At 48.9% G+C, this 16,618-nt stretch overlaps 1 protein-coding gene and 1 long non-coding RNA gene across 12 annotated transcripts in view; one reads left to right on the forward strand and one right to left on the reverse strand.

Annotated features, from left to right (window-relative positions):
* The window catches only part of LOC123589522, a 38,690-nt gene that overhangs the window by 16,888 nt on the left and 5,184 nt on the right, over positions 1–16,618 (forward strand). The window lies entirely within an intron of this gene.
* The window catches only part of SMURF1 (SMAD specific E3 ubiquitin protein ligase 1), a 110,457-nt gene that overhangs the window by 9,855 nt on the left and 83,984 nt on the right, over positions 1–16,618 (reverse strand). For 6 of the 11 annotated variants that reach the window (XM_045461706.1, XM_045461707.1, XM_045461704.1 and 3 more), the window contains 8 exons: positions 15,110–15,351; positions 14,303–14,387; positions 13,609–13,686; positions 12,551–12,697; positions 11,029–11,227; positions 9,170–9,273; positions 942–1,056; positions 9–187 (listed from right to left, as the gene is read on the reverse strand). In XM_045461706.1, coding sequence (XP_045317662.1) covers positions 9–187; positions 942–1,056; positions 9,170–9,273; positions 11,029–11,227; positions 12,551–12,697; positions 13,609–13,686; positions 14,303–14,387; positions 15,110–15,351 — 1,149 coding nt within the window. The remainder of the gene's footprint in view (positions 1–8; positions 188–941; positions 1,057–9,169; positions 9,274–11,028; positions 11,228–12,550; positions 12,698–13,608; positions 13,687–14,302; positions 14,388–15,109; positions 15,352–16,618) is intronic. The other 5 variants (XM_045461711.1, XM_045461712.1, XM_045461710.1 and 2 more) reach the window with 1 other exon arrangement.

Raw genomic sequence — 16,618 nt, forward strand, 5'->3', positions numbered from 1 at the left:
GTACTTACAGAATCCACACTAAGCTCTTATGGAGTTCTGGGTCCACCGACTCCAAATCAGAGAGCTGGATGGGTTTCCCCAGTAGCTGCTTATAGAAGGGAACCGTAAAGCCCCCGTTTATGTAGTGTCCGTGGAATACGGCGAGACCCATGATCCGACCCACAAAATGGAAATAAGACAGATGGTCCTGTAGGGGGCACCAGAGAACACATTTATTAGAAAAATGACCAGCCAGGGTGGATACCTTGTCCTTTCTCCAAGCTTCTTGGGAGACCTGGCCCATGGGCAACCCAACACTGACTCAGTTGCTCACAGGTTGTGCTCATGATCAAAGAAAAGAAGGCTAGTTAGGTAGTCAAAATTCAGAGCATGCGTTTTGTATAGATCATCTGAACATTTTACATGTCCTCAGAACTGCTACATCATTTGTGGTACTCAGCCTAAAAGGAAAATGCAGAACTCTTTGCTCAAAAATTACTAAGAATTTCAACATGGCAGCCACGGAGAATCAAACCAACACAGGCGCTTCTAAGTGCCAGGCACCCAGGCAGCCGGCCCCCCGTTTTCCCCACCGCACTACAAACAGAGCAGGGGGCAATTCTCCCTGAGTCCCAGGAGAAAGCAGAAGAGAAGAAAATCCAAAGGAAATAAAAAACCAAAGAGGAACATAGAGGAAAATAATGGACAGCCCAAGTAACAGAATCATTCTAAAACCAGAGCTGTTCTGGTTTTTAACTGGGGAACCTCACATCTCTGCTTTCCAGGTGGAATTATAAGCAGAATTAATGAAAACACCATTTCCATTTCCTGCTCTACCTTTCAGTGTCTATTTACCAGAGACTGAGTAAGTCCACAATGGATAAACCAAGGACTGACACTGGACCTGCAAATCTAGTTAAAGAACTTTCCAATTCACCCTCTCTTTATTCATGGGTACTTACGGGGTTGATCGAAGAATCCGGGTTGATTTGCAACATGTAAATGTTGTCCGTAGAATACTGGAAGAGTCCATAATACGGATTCAACATTTCATGGCACAATAAATAGAGCCACTCCCTAGGAACAACAAAATGACAACCATTTTATATGTGTGAAAATGTCCAGTTTAGGTCTTACCAAAAGGACTGACTCCCTGGGTCCTAGAAGGCCACACGGTGGGATAACCAGGCCCTGAGAAAAGGTGTAGATTGGGCAGATTAGTCTGAGGAAGTAACAACTTGCGTCCGGTCGTCTGAGAAATGGCTTTTCTGGCCCAAACTCCCACGGTGGCTCCGAAGCCCAGGAAGAACGGCGGTGGGCTTCACCCAGCCCCACCTGCTACGGGCAGTGCTCTCGGCAGGGGGACTCATCAGCCTGCCAGAACCTCAGCTAAGGTGTTCTCTGGGACTCTGCAAAGACCAGATCTCAGGTGATGATGTCAGTCGTGTGGTTCTAATGGACAAAAGAGCAATTAATAAAGAGCAGTCATATCCTTCTACTTATAAAGGGTGTGCATGCACGCGTGTATGTACACAAAACAGGAAAGATCTATATGCAGAGCAGAGAGGAGGAGGGAGAGGATTTACACAGCCACTTGGACAGTAGTTAACTTTAGAATCAGCATTCTGGGGGATCTTCAGTTTTCTTTTGCCTCTTGCTAGAGAGTTTTTACATTTCCGACAGGAACATGTTATTCACATTTAAGTGAGGAGAAAACAGTTTGCAGTCCAGGCAGACAGGGATTGAGAACGACTTTCACCCTTTATGACTTTCTTTTAAAAAAAAAAATTTTTTAACATTTATTTATTATCGAGGGACAGAGAGAGACAGAGCATGAGCATGGTGGGGGGGGGGGGGGCAGAGAGAGGAGGAGACACAGAATCCGAAACAGGCTCCAGGCTCTGAGCTATCCGCACAGAGCCTGATGCGGGGCTCGAACTCACAAACCGCGAGATCATGACCTGAGCCGAAGTCAGACGCTTAACCGACTGAGACACCCCGGCGCCCTTACCCCTTATGACTTTCTATCTTGTCGATTCTACCTTTTGTCATAAACATTTATCATTTTTATAATTTTAAAAAACAAGCTGAATCCATAACAAGATATAATTTCATGAGTTCTGAAATCTGGACGAGATACATAAGAATATTATTTTTGGAATTCCTTTATATTCCAATCATTTCATTATGTATTAAAAAACAAAACAAAACAAAAAGCCCCAAATCAGAAACATCCAACAGGGGTACCTGGGTGGTTCAGTTGGTTCAGCATCTGACTTCAGCTTCAATTCAGGTCATGATCTCGTAGTTCTGTGAGTTCGAGCCCCACACTGGGCTCTCTGATGTCAGCATGGAGCCCACTAAAGATCCTCTGTCCCCCTCTCTCTGCCCCTGTCCCGCTCACGTGCACACTCTCTTTCTCTCAAAAATAAATAAACATTAAAAAAATTTTTTTAAGAAACAATTGTATGGAAGCCAATTTGACAATTATATTTAATTTTTTTTGAAAAAATAAAAAAAAATACATAAATAAAATTAAAAAAGAAACAATCTGGCAAAACAAGCACTCTCAACAGCATCTGTGTGATTTGGCTCCAGGGTCAGGGGCAAGGAGCCCAGGACCGGGAAAAAGCTTATGCAAACACCTGTGTCACTTCTACAGTGAGCCTTTTATTCTTTCTACTCAAATCTCCTTTCTAATGGATACATTTCGTTAAGACAGCAGCCCCAGATTTTATTCTGGAATTTCTTACTCTGTCAGGCACAAAAGGCATGGAATTGAGATCAACCAGGAAAAGGATGAGCACACGTGCAAACGATCCAAGGCAACGGTGACAATACACAGAAAGGATCAGACTGCAAAAGATTACGTATCGAACTCAAGAGAACAGAAAGGAACTGGCAGAAACCAGGAGACTCCAAATGTCACACAATTCTTTACTAGAAAGGCAGAATTTCCCGGCTATAAGACCAAGGTTGAGAGTTTGGGTTTGAGAGGAATCCTTTTCAAAAGCTGAGGACCTGCAACTGTCTAGACAGGAAGTGATCAAAACACAAGCAAATATTCTGACCGAGTCACGCACAAGGGAGGGAGGCGTATTAGGGATGTTAAGGAAGTGGTGAGGGGAGAGCTAACTATACAGGCAAAAGGGATTTTTAACGATACGGGAAATGGTTGAGAACCAAACACCGGGGAAGTGAGTGTAGACTGATTCTCATCGGCCAGATGATGAACACACACACACACACGTGATTTAAATCTCTCTGCAGCTCTCTGAGATAGGGCTGATCCCCTGTAGATGTGAGGAAGGATCTGAGGGGTGAAACAATGCAAGATCACACTGGAGTAGGAAACCCAGGACTCACAGCTCTTTCCACTAGACCACCGTGTCAACCAAGGGACCTCCAAAAAGGCCTCTCTGTGTGGAAGACTGGATAAAAACCGGGACATGCAGAAGGAACAGAACTCCTACCAGATCAAACCAAGCTATTCACATGCGTGCCTGGGGATACATAATATAGCCACGCTAAGACGGATGGTAGGTTGGAACAGTTTAGGGTCCTGAATTCCTGAGACTGTAAAGGAAATAGCAGAGAAGAGAAAATGCAAGTAGTCTGATTTGAACTGTTGGGGCAAACATGAACATCTAACTAGGAAGCTTCTCACCCAAAAAGGGGGACAGAAAGCCTGATCCACTTGGCAGGAAACAGAACTCGCTTTATCACGGGCAAACAGAAGTTACGTTTGCCAAAAGAAAGATGGTTTCTAGAACCAAGATGGAGATGATTAAGGAAGAAGTCTGGGACAGTCTTTTTTGTTTGTGTTAATGTTTTTTATTTATTTTTGAGAGCGAGCAAGACAGAGTGTGAGCAGGGGAGGGGCAGAGAGAGAGGGAGACACAGGATCCGAAGCAGGCTCCAGGCTCCAAGCTGTCAGCACAGAGCCCGACACGGGGCTTGCACTCGCGAACCACAAGATCGTGACCTGAGCCAGAGCCCGATGCTTAACCGACTGAGCCGCCCAGGCGTCCCTGGGACAGTCTTGAAAGGGAAAGCATTTCCCATGGAGAGCCAGTGCCCGCTGTGAGCTCACTACTGGGGAGATGCGTGCCTTTCTGTGCCCTTCATCCCAGGTGGACTCAGGAGCAGCCGAGGGCAGGAGGATGAAGGGCAAAGACAGGAGTGGAAAGAAGGTGGAGGAATGATTTTCTCCAGGGCCAAAGGGCAGATCATGACTTCTAGCTAACACTAACCAGAGTTGGTGTTTTACATGTATTTGTGTAATTCTCTAATTAATGCCTGTACCTCGTCAGATTGAGAACGCCTTTGGATGGGGACTTTGGAGGGGTGAAGGGGGCAGAGAACATGTTACTTTGCTCACTACTGTATCTCTAGTACCTAGTACATGGTAGAGTCTCAATATTTAATGGTTAATAAATAAACACAATTCTTACAAGAGGATACAAATTTTAGGGGTGTTCTCCTTTAAGAAGATTCAATCCTGTAGGGCGCCTGGGTGGCGTTGGTTGGTTGGTTGGTTGAGCGTCCGACTTTGGCTCAGATCACGATCTCACGGTGTGTGGGTTCAGGCCCCGCATCAGGCTCTATGCTGACAGCTCAGAGCCTGGCACCTGCTTCTGATGCTGTGTCTCCCTCTCTCTCTGCCCCTCCCCTGCTCACGTTCTGTCTCTCTCTCAAAAATACACACTAAAAAAACTTTTTTTTTAAAGATTCAATCAAGTGAAGATTCAATCATAGATAAGAAAGTTTTAATTTTTAAAGTATTTTGTTGCAATGGAATCAATAAATTAGTATGTTACGATCACATAAAAAGTGAAAACAATGTTGGAGCGGTACAGCCACTGTGGGAAACAGTGTGGAGCTTCCTCAAAAAATTAAGACTAGAAATACCAGGCAATCCAGTAACTCCACTACTAGGTATTTACCCAAAGAAATGAAACCACTGATTCAAAAAGATATATGCACCTCTAGGCTTACTGCAGCATTATTTGTAAGAGCCACGCTATGGAGCAGCCCGAATGTCCGTGGACAGACGAACAGATAAAGAGATGTGGTATATACGCATGATGGAATGTTAATCACCAAAGAAAGGAGATCTTGCCGGGTGTGGCAACGCGAACAGACCTAGAAGGTATGATGCTAAGTGAAATGAGTCAGAGAAAGACAAACACCACATGATGTCGCTTTTATGGGGAATCTAAAAACACAACAAAACAAAGCAGAAACAGACCCATAAATACGGAGGACTGATGGCTGCCAGAGGGGAGGGTGCTGTGGGGCCGAGGCCGGGCAAAATGCGTGAAGGGAAGAGGGAGGTCAGAGAGCGCTCCCTGTTGGTGACAGATGACGGCTACGCTTGTAGCGAGCAGAGTGTTCGACTTTTCAAAACGCTACGTTGCACACCTGAAACTAATGTAACATCATGTGTCAACTATGCCTCGTGAAAAGTAGGAACTCGGAGATGAGCGAGTAAAATCAAATAGACTGTTTAGAATCACCACTTTTGTTCACGTAAAGAAAAAATCCTGAAGCACCGGAAGCTGAACGCTCCTAGAAGGTGGGGGAAAACAAGCAAAGACGGGAAATAAAAAGAGAGACCTGGAGGGTCCATGCAGGGAGTCCAGCATCTGCGGAACTGGCATTTCAGAAAGAGCAAAGCAGGGAAACGGAAGAGGGGAAACTGAGCAAGAAGCTGCTGCTGGTTCAGCTGATCCAGGAGGGAGGTACGCTGGCGTGGCAGGTGCTCCTAGGAGCTGGGGGTTCCGCGAGGAGGGGATGGGAACTGGGGTTTCAGCGAGGACGGGACGGCTCCAAGCGCACGCTCTGTGACTGCGGGCCACGCAGCAGACCGGGGCCAGGGATCTCGGGATCTCGGAGGCAGAGAAGGCCCTTTCGGGGGGCGTGTGAGCAGACCCAAGGGAACAGAGGGAATGGGCTACATGAGGGTCTCGGAGACACTCTAGGCAGAGGGGAGGTGAAGGCCAAGGCCCGAGGCAGCCACGGCGAGAGTGCAGCAGCCGAGGGGGAGCAGCCAAGGCCGAGCCTGGAGCACCTGCGGGGGTTCAGCTGGGGGCTCGGGGACAGGGGACGATGGCCGAGTCTCCAAAAAGCTCACGCCGGCTGCTGCCGAGCAGCGGCCTGTGCAGGACAGTGAGAAGCAGGGGGCACGTTCGGAGGAACAACGACAGGTAGGACAGATAGGCCCCGAGCGGGGGTGCCAGGAAGCTGGAGGGCAACATGCGGTCGGGGCAGCGCTGTCTGCTGAGGACCACGGACATGGGCCCTGGGAGACGACAGGGGAGGGGCTGAGGGCGGGCACTGAGGTAGGACAAACGAGAAGCTGATGAGGGGCCCTCAGAGATTCGGGACCATCAGGCTTAGAAGGGTTCAGAAACCCCACGGAGAGCCCAGGGCAAGCAAGTGTGGCGTTGACGGGAGCAGCACACAGACGGAACCCAGGGTGCCCTCGGCGACCCCGGGACTGAGCTGGGGGCCGCCGATGCTCCGGGTGAGGAGTACCCGCACGAGGACTGGCAGGGAGCCAGGGGGCAAACCAGGAGAGGGGGGCGTCCGGAAACCAAGTGGAAAAAGTGCTTCGAGAATAGGGAGCGACCAGGGGACGTAGAGGCCCAGGAGTCATCACGGGGTCTGGGGGAGATGGAAGCCGAGGAGGGCATCTGAGGAAGCGGGGCAGGGGCGGTGTCGAGAGGAAGCAAGAGACATGGGAGCAGGACGAGGGATGCTCACAAGTCCCCCGAGGGCTCCTGCTTGAGAACAAACAGGTCAATGACGGGGGCAGAAGCACCTTTGAACAAATTTGTGTTTTTCCTGGAATTTCTCTTTGCTTTGCTTTATTTGCCTCGAGTGCCTCCTTAACATGTAGACAGGAAGGGGATCGCGTCCGGGGAAGGTTCAAGAAGGGCGCCGTCCTGGCACACCCACGCGGAGACTGACCCCACAGAAAGGAACACGGTGAGGAAGCGAGGCGGATGCGAACTAAGAGTGGGACACGCGCTGTGCGGGGGACAGGGTGGCTCTCCTACAGGGGGCCGTGAAGGGAACACGGGGCCACGTGGGTAGAGGTGCCGGCAGACGGATACTCGGTGGCAGTGGAGAGACTCCCCTGGGGCCGTGTGTCGGCAGCCGAGGGTGAAGGTGTCGGGGCCGAGGCAGAGGCCCGGGGGGCGCACGGGCGGGGACGCAAGGAGCACAGCATGGCTGCACCGGCCGCTGGGACCTCCCGGGGCTCGTGGGCGCCAGCGTGGGAGAGGCCACAGCGTGGAGCGCACCGCCCCCCGGCCACCCTCCGGGCCCGAGGACAGGACTGTTCAGAGGCGGGGTTTTGCCAGGCAGGGGCAGCAGGCCGAAAGGGCGGCGAGGGGGTAATCGTGACGGCAGACGACGCGGGAGCAGGGAGCAGGGATGGGAAGGGGGGCAAAGAACAGAAACAAGGTAGCAGACTCCGAGGGTGACGGGTGGTCCTGGATGAGGCCAAACCACTTCGGGTGAAGTTAGGACTAAAATCAGATTGGCTCCAGACCACTGCTTGGTGACACTGGGTGCCCGAAGATAGGACAGCGATGCCTTCAAAGTCCCGAATGAAAATTACTTTCTTCCTAGAAATCTATAAAAAGGGCAAACTGCAAATGAACGTTTTCCGTAAGACCTTGGAAAATTCACCTCCCACACGTCCTTTCTAAGAAAGCTGCTTGAGGGTACAGTCCAGTAACACAAGGGAGTAAACCAGGGAAGAGGGAACTACAGGATCCACAAAACCATGCTCTAACCCGGGAAAGCAGTGATGTCCGTGACCACGACTGTGCACAAGACCTAAGGAACCACCAGTCAGACTGGGCAGTGTCCACGAGGGAGACTCGCGGGGGAAGCGGGGGGGGGGGGGGGAGGGGGGCAAAAGATCAAGCTTAATTGGACAAAGTAAAGACAAAGCCTGGTTTTGAAAAAAAAAAAAAAAAAAAAAGAAGACAAAGATGAAGAAATTCTTGGAAAATTAAAATTTGTTCTAAAGGCAAAAATCCTAGAAACCATTCAAGCCCCTCGGTGAACAGTATTTACACGGTCCTAATAACGTAAACAATGTACTGATTTTCAAATTAAAGACAAATTTTTTTTGTAATGTTTCTTTTTTTGACAGAATGCAAGCAGGGGAGAGTCAGAGAGAGAAGGAGACACAGAATCTGAAGCAGTCTCCAGGTTGAGCTGTCAGCATAGAGCCCGACGTGGGGCTCGAACCCATGAGATCATGACCTGAGCCGAAGTCGGACACTTAACTGACTGAGCCACCCAGGTGCCCCAATAATGTACTGATTTTCAACACAAAAATACTAGGTAGATAAGCACGGGGAGCTACTTTATTTTGGCTACAGAACAGACTATAAATCTCCAACCCTGGATGACAGAACATAGGAGGGGAGGGCGGAAGGACTCCTGGAGGGGAAGTCAAAAGTATTTATATCCTTCTTGCTTATGAAGAAAGAGGTCAAGAGACAATGTGTCCAGTTGACAAACCAACAAATAATGGTGAAGACACATCATGTCAAGTTACCAGGGCAATGATGGAAGATCTAAAAATTGTGACGGCGCCAGACTAGGAAGTGACAGTATTAAATTAGATCCAGTCTATCTGTGTCTGTGACCATAAATCCTGAAGTCAACGGATTATGCCTGAACTTGATCAGTTTAGTGACATAAAGTCATCCATCGGAAGAAACTGTTAAAAGGCAGTGGTCTCAAAGGTGAAAAGAGGCAGGACGGGAAACAGCAGCTTTTAATTCTTCTCCTTTTAAGGTCATTGGCACGAATGATCTTGACCAGCATTTCACTTGACAAAATTCCTTTGACACAAATGCAACTTACATGCCTCTCTCCCACCCTGAAAGTCCTCTACTGAGAAAAGTAAGGCTGCCTCCCTCCCAGACTAATTTCAGGAGCAGGCCTCTCACGTCGCAGGTTAGAGCTGCCAGATGAGGCAGTAGTGGGGGGAGTTGAAAAGTTTAAACCAATCTTTCCACAAAATAACGGAGAAGGAGATGTGTCCTCCGGTGGTTCTCGGGACATGCTCACAGAGCCCCGACAAACCCTTACTCCCAGAAGCACCGAATGCCATGCGGAGACACGCCCAGCATGAAGCGGGGCTGACCGAGAGCCTCACCTGGCCACTCCGCCATAATCCAAACCTTCTTCTCCCCGGAACTTGACCATCAGTCGCTTCTTCAGATCCTTTGGCCGCATCTTCATGATCTGGCGATAAGACTCCTACACGGCAAAAAAAAAAAAAAAAAAAAAAAAAAAAAAAGACAGCGTCAGAGAGAAGAACGGGTCGCATTTCTTACTGTTCTACAGAGATTCAAGGTTGTTGGTAATGGAGCCCGAATCAGGATAAATAGTCATTTAAATCGGAGTTTGATCTGATTCCTAGTCAGAATGTTGGTCTGATGTCCAGTGTCTGATGTGGGGTAGCCCCTGTCGCCTGATCTCCCCGGGTGTCCCTCAGGAACGAGGAGCTCGTGCCGGGCAACGTCGTACCCAAAGGAAACGCACACCCCCATTTTCAGCACAATCGCTAAAGGCCTAGGGACAGACATCCTCGCCAGAGTCCATTTTCTCTACACAAATTGATTTTAATGAGGCCATAGTAAGAACGACTTGTGTATTGTAACCAAAAGGAAGATGTCACTGGAGAATCTGAATAGTAAAAGAATTCGGAGCCTGTTTTTGTATCTGAGGTGAAAAATAGCATAATTTCCAGGGAGTCAAAAAAAGCAAAAAAGTATTTAAAGTAAGATCTATGGGGGAATGCCCGGGTGGCTCAGTCTGTTAAGCGTCAGATTTCGGCTCAGGTCATGATCTCACAGCGTGTGAGTTCAAGCCCCGTGTCGGGCTCTGTGCTGACAGCTCGGAGCCTGGAGCCTGCTTCGGAGTCTGTGTCTCCCTCTCTCTCGGCCCCTCCCCCGCTAGCGCTCTGTCTTTCTCTCTGAAGAATAAATTAAAATGTTTAAAAAAAATTTTTTTTAAATAAAGTAAGACCTATGGGAGCTTACCCAAAACACAGAACACAGGCGGCTAGCCTAACCTTCAGCTACTTTTTTGTTTTCAGTGCAACTAGCTAAACGCTTGTAGATATTTTCAGTGATAAGGCACTTCCGACTCTTCCCCTGCTTTCAATTCAATGTAATTCAAGCCTTCCCATCCCAAGAGGGAAAGGGGATGCTGAGTGGAAATGATCTAGCAGCAAAATGTGAAGAATGCAGCTCTTTTCCCTCCCTGCTCAATGGCCATTCTGGCCAGTCCATCCATTCGCCTAACCGTCGTCTGTGCCCGAGCATCGAACATGGCCCTGGGCGCTTTCAGCGCCCAGTGAGGTCGGCACTGGGCTGCCTGCCGCCGTGTCTTCAGGTCTCACCCAGCGTCTTTTGATCACTCCTGCCCGTGATTCCACAAAGGCAGGCAGGACGCAGCCCAAACATCACCGAGACTTTGCCTTCCAATCCCCTGCCTTGAGGAAAGGGCCCTGTCTACAGGAGGTCCCGCCTGTTTGGTGGCCTTGATCCCACAGGGGAGCTGGATGAAACACAACCCTTTCCAGGAACCATCGGATCTTCCCATTTCCAGAAAACACCGTAAAGTGGCCACTTGGCCCCGAGGCTTCTCTGAGGAGGCGATGCCCTTAGGTGAGATGGCAAGAGCAGAAGGAGGGATTGGTTCTGGAGAAACCACGCGGACTGCAGGGATACGCAACCGGCACACAGAAGGGGATTTACAGTGGGATTTGGTGCTGGTTTCTGTGTGAGTCTCTATGGTTTCGTTTCAGAAGCTCTCTGGCTTTTCAACTCCTGCCACAGGAGGAAGTCCAGTCTGTCTCTCTCTACGGCCATCGGTCCTGATAAAGCCCTGCGATTCGCTGAGTGATAAAGTCGGTACCCGAAACAGCACACAGAAAGAAAGAACCTGCTGTCTGTCAACAGGGTGTAACAGTCCATGCCTCCCTGCTGGTCGCGCCGGATTCCATACCTCAAATATTTCTTCTCTGGACACTTCGATGCGGCAATGACCAGCTTGGGGTTGCTGAAGCGAAAGCTCGTGTCTGAGGACCTTCAGCTTCTGGACTAAATCCCTCTCGTATCTCTGGGCGGGAAGCTCCTCATCCTCCACCGAGCCCTCGCTGGGCAATGGCAGCGGCTGGCTGGGCTCCTTTAGTTGGCACTGGTGACTTGAGAAGAACAGAAACATCAAGGTCACCCCAAAAGTAGCGGCCCAGGGAGCCACAAGCAATGCCCCCCACTGGTGAGGGACTGAGAAGCGAGCTCATCACACAGCACTGCAAGAAGAGATGTTCCCTCTGCTGACATAACCATGTATGAAGATACATAAACACTGATAGTGGCCACCACTGGCCCAAATACAGAGGTCCAAATATGGCTTCAATCAAGAAGATACCCCAGTTCCAAGCAACTGCTTACCCTACAGCTTATCACTGCTGTAAATAAAAACAGAAATTGCTGTCATTTATCACACATCTGGTATGTATCTGAGAGACTGACCGATGCATTACTAGATGCGCCTTGGGAGTCAAAATTCAATGGAGCTGACGTGAAACTTTCATGAGCAGGTTATCGTACAAGAGCAAACAAGGCAAGTGCAATCTAATGGGAACCATTCCTCATTTCACGACCAAGAGATTTCTAAGCCCACTCACAAAACTCCAGCAAAATCAAGGACTAGGACTAGTAGAGGGATGAAGTGGCATTCGTCTTGTCCAGGTTTGGCCCCTAAGGTCAGGTGTCGGTGAGAAGAGCCACATGGGGCTCTTACGTTCTTGAGAACACGACAGACCCAGAACACTGACCGTGGGATCCAAGATAACTCCCAGTTCCAAGTCATCCAGGAAGGACGGGCCCAGGAAAAGGCTCTGGCAAGCAGCAATATGGACTGCGGCAGCCCGTCCAGATGGTGACGAGCGGGCACTAAGGAAGAGCCTGGTTTCAGGGGCTCTCGTGCCAAGGGCCACACACTCCCTCAGAGAGCCACGTGCGGAAGCTTTGAAAATGGAGCTGTACTGCCTAATGCTGTCATCTCAGTGACTTTTATTTAGGCTGCAAGCAAGAAAAGACGGCAACAATACAGTTTCAAAACTGTTCACAACTGAGGCGCCTGGGTGGCTCAGTCGGTGAAGCCTCTGACTTCCGCTCAGGTCATGATCTCACAGTTCGTGAGTTCGAGCCCCGCATCAGGCTCTGGGCTGACAGCTCAGAGCCTGGAGCCTGCTTCAGATTCTGTGTTTCCCTCTCTCTGCCCCTCCCCAACTCACGCTCTTGTTCTCAAAAATAAACATTAAGGGAAAAAAAAAAAAAAAACTGCTCACGGCTGTCCTGAGAGTTTCAAAACCCGCAACTGTCCACCAGACATTTATTATATTTTGCTTACACTTAACCTCCACTAACAAACAACACAGTCGATAAATTAAGAGAAATATTAGTAGAAAACATTAAATTACAAGCGTAAGAAATCTACAAAGATTCTGTACAAGTCTTACTTCATGATGTGATGTAACCTTGGGTCTGTAAACTGGGTTGTTCGGTTATTATGATCTACAAAATATATTCTCCCCGAGACTGTACTTCTGACTTCCCAGCCTGGTGGCAGTGGTCCGAGTTCATCACAGTTCACGCTGTTAAGGTCTCTGCCGAAATGGAAGAGAACAGACAGGTTTGTCCATCTGAGTGTGGAGGCACGAAACCAAAACGTCAGCAAGAGGAACCACAGGAGTCCCTGATCAATGCGGCCAACGTCCCATTCTGCTAAGAGGGACAGTCATGGCGCGACTCACGCCAAACTCCCACCGAGTCCAGGACTCCGTGCTGCAGGTGGCAGCGAAACCTGACAGATAAAAACGGAGCTCTAGGAGCCCATGACCCTGATGGGGAACATGGCTCATGGTCTACCCGGGGAACAGCGTTTCTTCCTCGAAAGAGGGCCAAGTAGCAGGAGGTAGATGATTGTCAGAAAACCATCTGAATTTACAAGTTAAATTAAATGCTCAAGGTCACAAAGGCGGCTTCACTTGAAAGGCTCCCAGAAGCGCAAGTTCAAGGGCATATACCGACACCCCTTCAAAATCTCACAGTTCAGAACAGCAGCACCGGGAAGCGGCATTCTCGTGCTTTCCTTGCCTTTGTTACACGCGTGTCTCTGATTCTAACCTCTTGGTGAATGATCTCAGTACAATCCGGCCACGTGGGAACACAACATTACTGGCCAAGTTGCTTGTCTAATCAGCACAAAGCCTGACGTTTCTTACAGCGGGTACTAGAGACACCTCATTCGTTTGCAGGTAATATTTCCATTCTAATTATAGACACTGAATCTTAAATTCAACAGAGACTTGGAAAGTCAGCAACAAGAAGTCTTTCTCAGATGAAACAAGTGATGAATAAAAAGGATGTGAGCATTACTAGAAATGTTATTAGGTAGTAATGCTATTCTGAAACAAAACAAAACAAAACAAAATTTGGAAAGGAAAGCAAAACGAAGAAAAAAAAGAAGAAACTTAACTCCATTACAGGGTGGGGGAGGGGCGGGGGTCTCTCTGACCTGGGCTCAGATGTATGGCCTTGTAGAAGGAAATCGCATAGAAAAGCTTCATCTCCCCCAGGAATGGTCCCCAAGGGACTGAGGCAAGAGGGACAGTAAAGTAGAAGAGAGAAAGGGTAATAGAGTCTTTACATTTCCTTTGTAACTTTTTATTATGGAAAACTTTAAGCATATAAAAAAGTAGAGAGAGACCACTAATGAATAACCAACCTCGACAATTGTCAACTCGTCACCCTATTGCAAACCTAATCCCCCCTCCACTCCCCCCACCCCAGTTACTTGAAGCAAATCCCAGACGTGCTATCATTTCATCACCCGAAATGATATCAATATTGATATCAATACATTGTTGGTATTTTTAGTCTAAAATGGGAACAGCACATCTCGAAGGGCTTGTTGGCTTTTCAAGCAAGGGCACGTGTGATTTCATCTAGAGCGACGGTCTCTTTCAGTTACATGATCTGATCTCAAGACACAGGTTTGCTTCCTAAAGGACCCACGGGCAGTACAGTAGCCGCCCACTGACCACGTGGAGTCTGAAGGGGGCAGCAGAGAGCCTGGGTCCAAGACCCTGGGACGACTCCTTCAAGCCCCGGGGGTGCTCCCTATCGCGGAGGGCAGGGGTGAGGGAAGAAGTGTGCTGGCGGAGGGGTGCTGACGGTGCACGTCCGTAGCACGTCCGTAGCAGACGTACCTTGGTATCCTGGGGTCGTGCCACGTGCTAACTCCAGTCTGTGTGTGCAAAAAGTAAACTTGCCCCTGCACCGTTGTCCTTTGCTCTGCACAAGAAATCGGAGGGCGCAATTAGTTCAATTCCAAAGAGTTTTCAACGAACCCTCTTAAGCACAGAGTCTAAGCTTCCTTTCAATATTCTTTAAAATCAGGGAGGAAAGGACAGTGGGTCGCTTCCGCCTGACCTCCCACTTGACAAGCCCCATGGAAGTATCTGGGCAGCTCTCACTTCTTCCTGCCCACACCTGCGGAGGCAGCGATCTCCTTACTTGGCCACACCCCAGGAGTCCCTTCCATCTTGGTGCTGACCTCACCTTGGCCCCGTCACCTCCGTCCGCTCTCACTTCTGCTGTTCTCTGCACATCTAAATTATATTCCTCCCTCTCCGGGTTCTCCTCTCTGCGGCGGTCAGATGATCCCTTCCGTCCCTTCTTTCCCTTGTACCCGACGCCGAGCTTCCCACATTCAAATTACTGAACGCTCCATCCACCCTCATCCAGCCCACGCATCATTTTGGATTTTTTTGGGTATTCATTTGCCTAAAATTTTCACACGATTGCTAAACTGGGAGACTGGAGTGATTGCTGACAAATTCATGATGCACCAGATTTATCACCACCTTTTTTTACTTGGCTTTCTTCTGACACGACCATCGCACGGCCCCACTCTGCAAATGTCCACAGTTACCGCACGTACAAGTTACTAAAACAAGCTTAAGAAATGCAACCCTGCCGCTCACACTCCGGCGTGGCTGGGTGGGTTCTCTCACCATAGCCTTCGGGCAGTTCTGGCGACTGGTGGCCGTGGGGACGGTTCTGAGGTGTCTGTAGTGACCCCCGGACCTCAGGATTTCGAAGTCGCTGTGCCTGGAGCCTTTGATCTTGACTTGGGGATTCCACAAACCTGCAGTCCCCTCCCCCAGCCGCAGCACCAGTACTGTCTGTGTAAGGGGCTGGCTCCTCCATGAAGCAGCTGAGAGGCCTTCCAGGTCCTGAGTCTTCATACACAGTTCTAGAAAGGAGAGCAGCACAGCACACATGGGAACACCGGCCCATCACAAGTGCCCAAGCCACACCCGTTTACTGTGCTTTTCTTCAACAAGATAGATGCCCCCAAGTGCCCAGCTGTACGAGATTCCTTCTGTCCCATCTAAACAGAAAGGTAGACTTTTTCATGAGGAACAAGCAGCCAGAGGGAGCCATCTGTCAAGTGCCATAGAGGCCACGGGCGGGATCTCATCCTCGGGGAGAGTTGAATGATTCAAAAACCCAACCTTGTACTGTAAGGAGCTCACAGAATGAAATTTCATATTTCTTGCTTTAAAGTCAAATCCACGGGGGCACCTGAGTGCTCGGTCAGTTAAGCGTCCGACTTCTGCTCAGGTCATGATCCCATGGTTTGTGAGTTTGAGCCCCACGTCGGGGTGCTGGCAGCTCAGAGCTTGGAGCCTGCTTCAGATTCTGTGTCTCCCTCTCTCTCTGCCCATCCCCCCCGGCTCTCTCACTCTCCCTCTCTCAAAAATAAACATTTAGGGGCGCCTGGGTGGCTCGGTCGGTTAAGCGACCGACTTCGGCTCAGGTCATGATCTCACAGTCTGTGGGTTCGAGCCCCGCATCGGGCTCTGTGCTGACAGCTCAGAGCCTGGAGCCTGCTTCCGATTCTGTGTCTCCCTCTCTCTCTGCCCCTCCCCTGCTCATGCTCTGTCTCTCTCTGTCGCAAAAATAAATAAAAACATTATAAAAAATAAAATTAAATAAATAAAAAAGTAAACATTTATATATATATATAGTCAAATCCATACTCCACTTTCCTTGTTACTTTACTCTCTAGTAGAACTTCAGGTTACATAAATACAGCAATGACTTTAAGTGCTCTCTAACATAAATCTTTACCTCCTAAATTTTTTTGAAGACAATTCACCTTAAAGGCTATTTTTTGAAGACTATGCACCTTAAAGCCTATTTTCCCTCATTAGCATTAAAAAAAAATCATACATTGAAAACTTTCAAACATATACACAAATTGAGAGACTATCTCAACAACCCCCCCAAACTCGTCACCCAGCTACAACAATGGGCATCTCACAGCTACTGCTCTCGTGTCTCCCCTCTGCCAGGTTATTCTGAAACCAGTCCCAAAGTGTTTCCATTTCACCCTTAAACACTTCAGCTTATGTCTTGAGAACACAAGGACTTCTTCCATCATCGTGACTAAAAAAAGTACACGCATTTTTTAAATATCATCAAATACTAGTGTCCAAATCTCCCCAGCCAATTGT

The sequence above is a fragment of the Leopardus geoffroyi genome, chromosome E3 (assembly GCF_018350155.1).
Source record: "Leopardus geoffroyi isolate Oge1 chromosome E3, O.geoffroyi_Oge1_pat1.0, whole genome shotgun sequence".
Lineage (NCBI taxonomy): Eukaryota > Metazoa > Chordata > Mammalia > Carnivora > Felidae > Leopardus > Leopardus geoffroyi.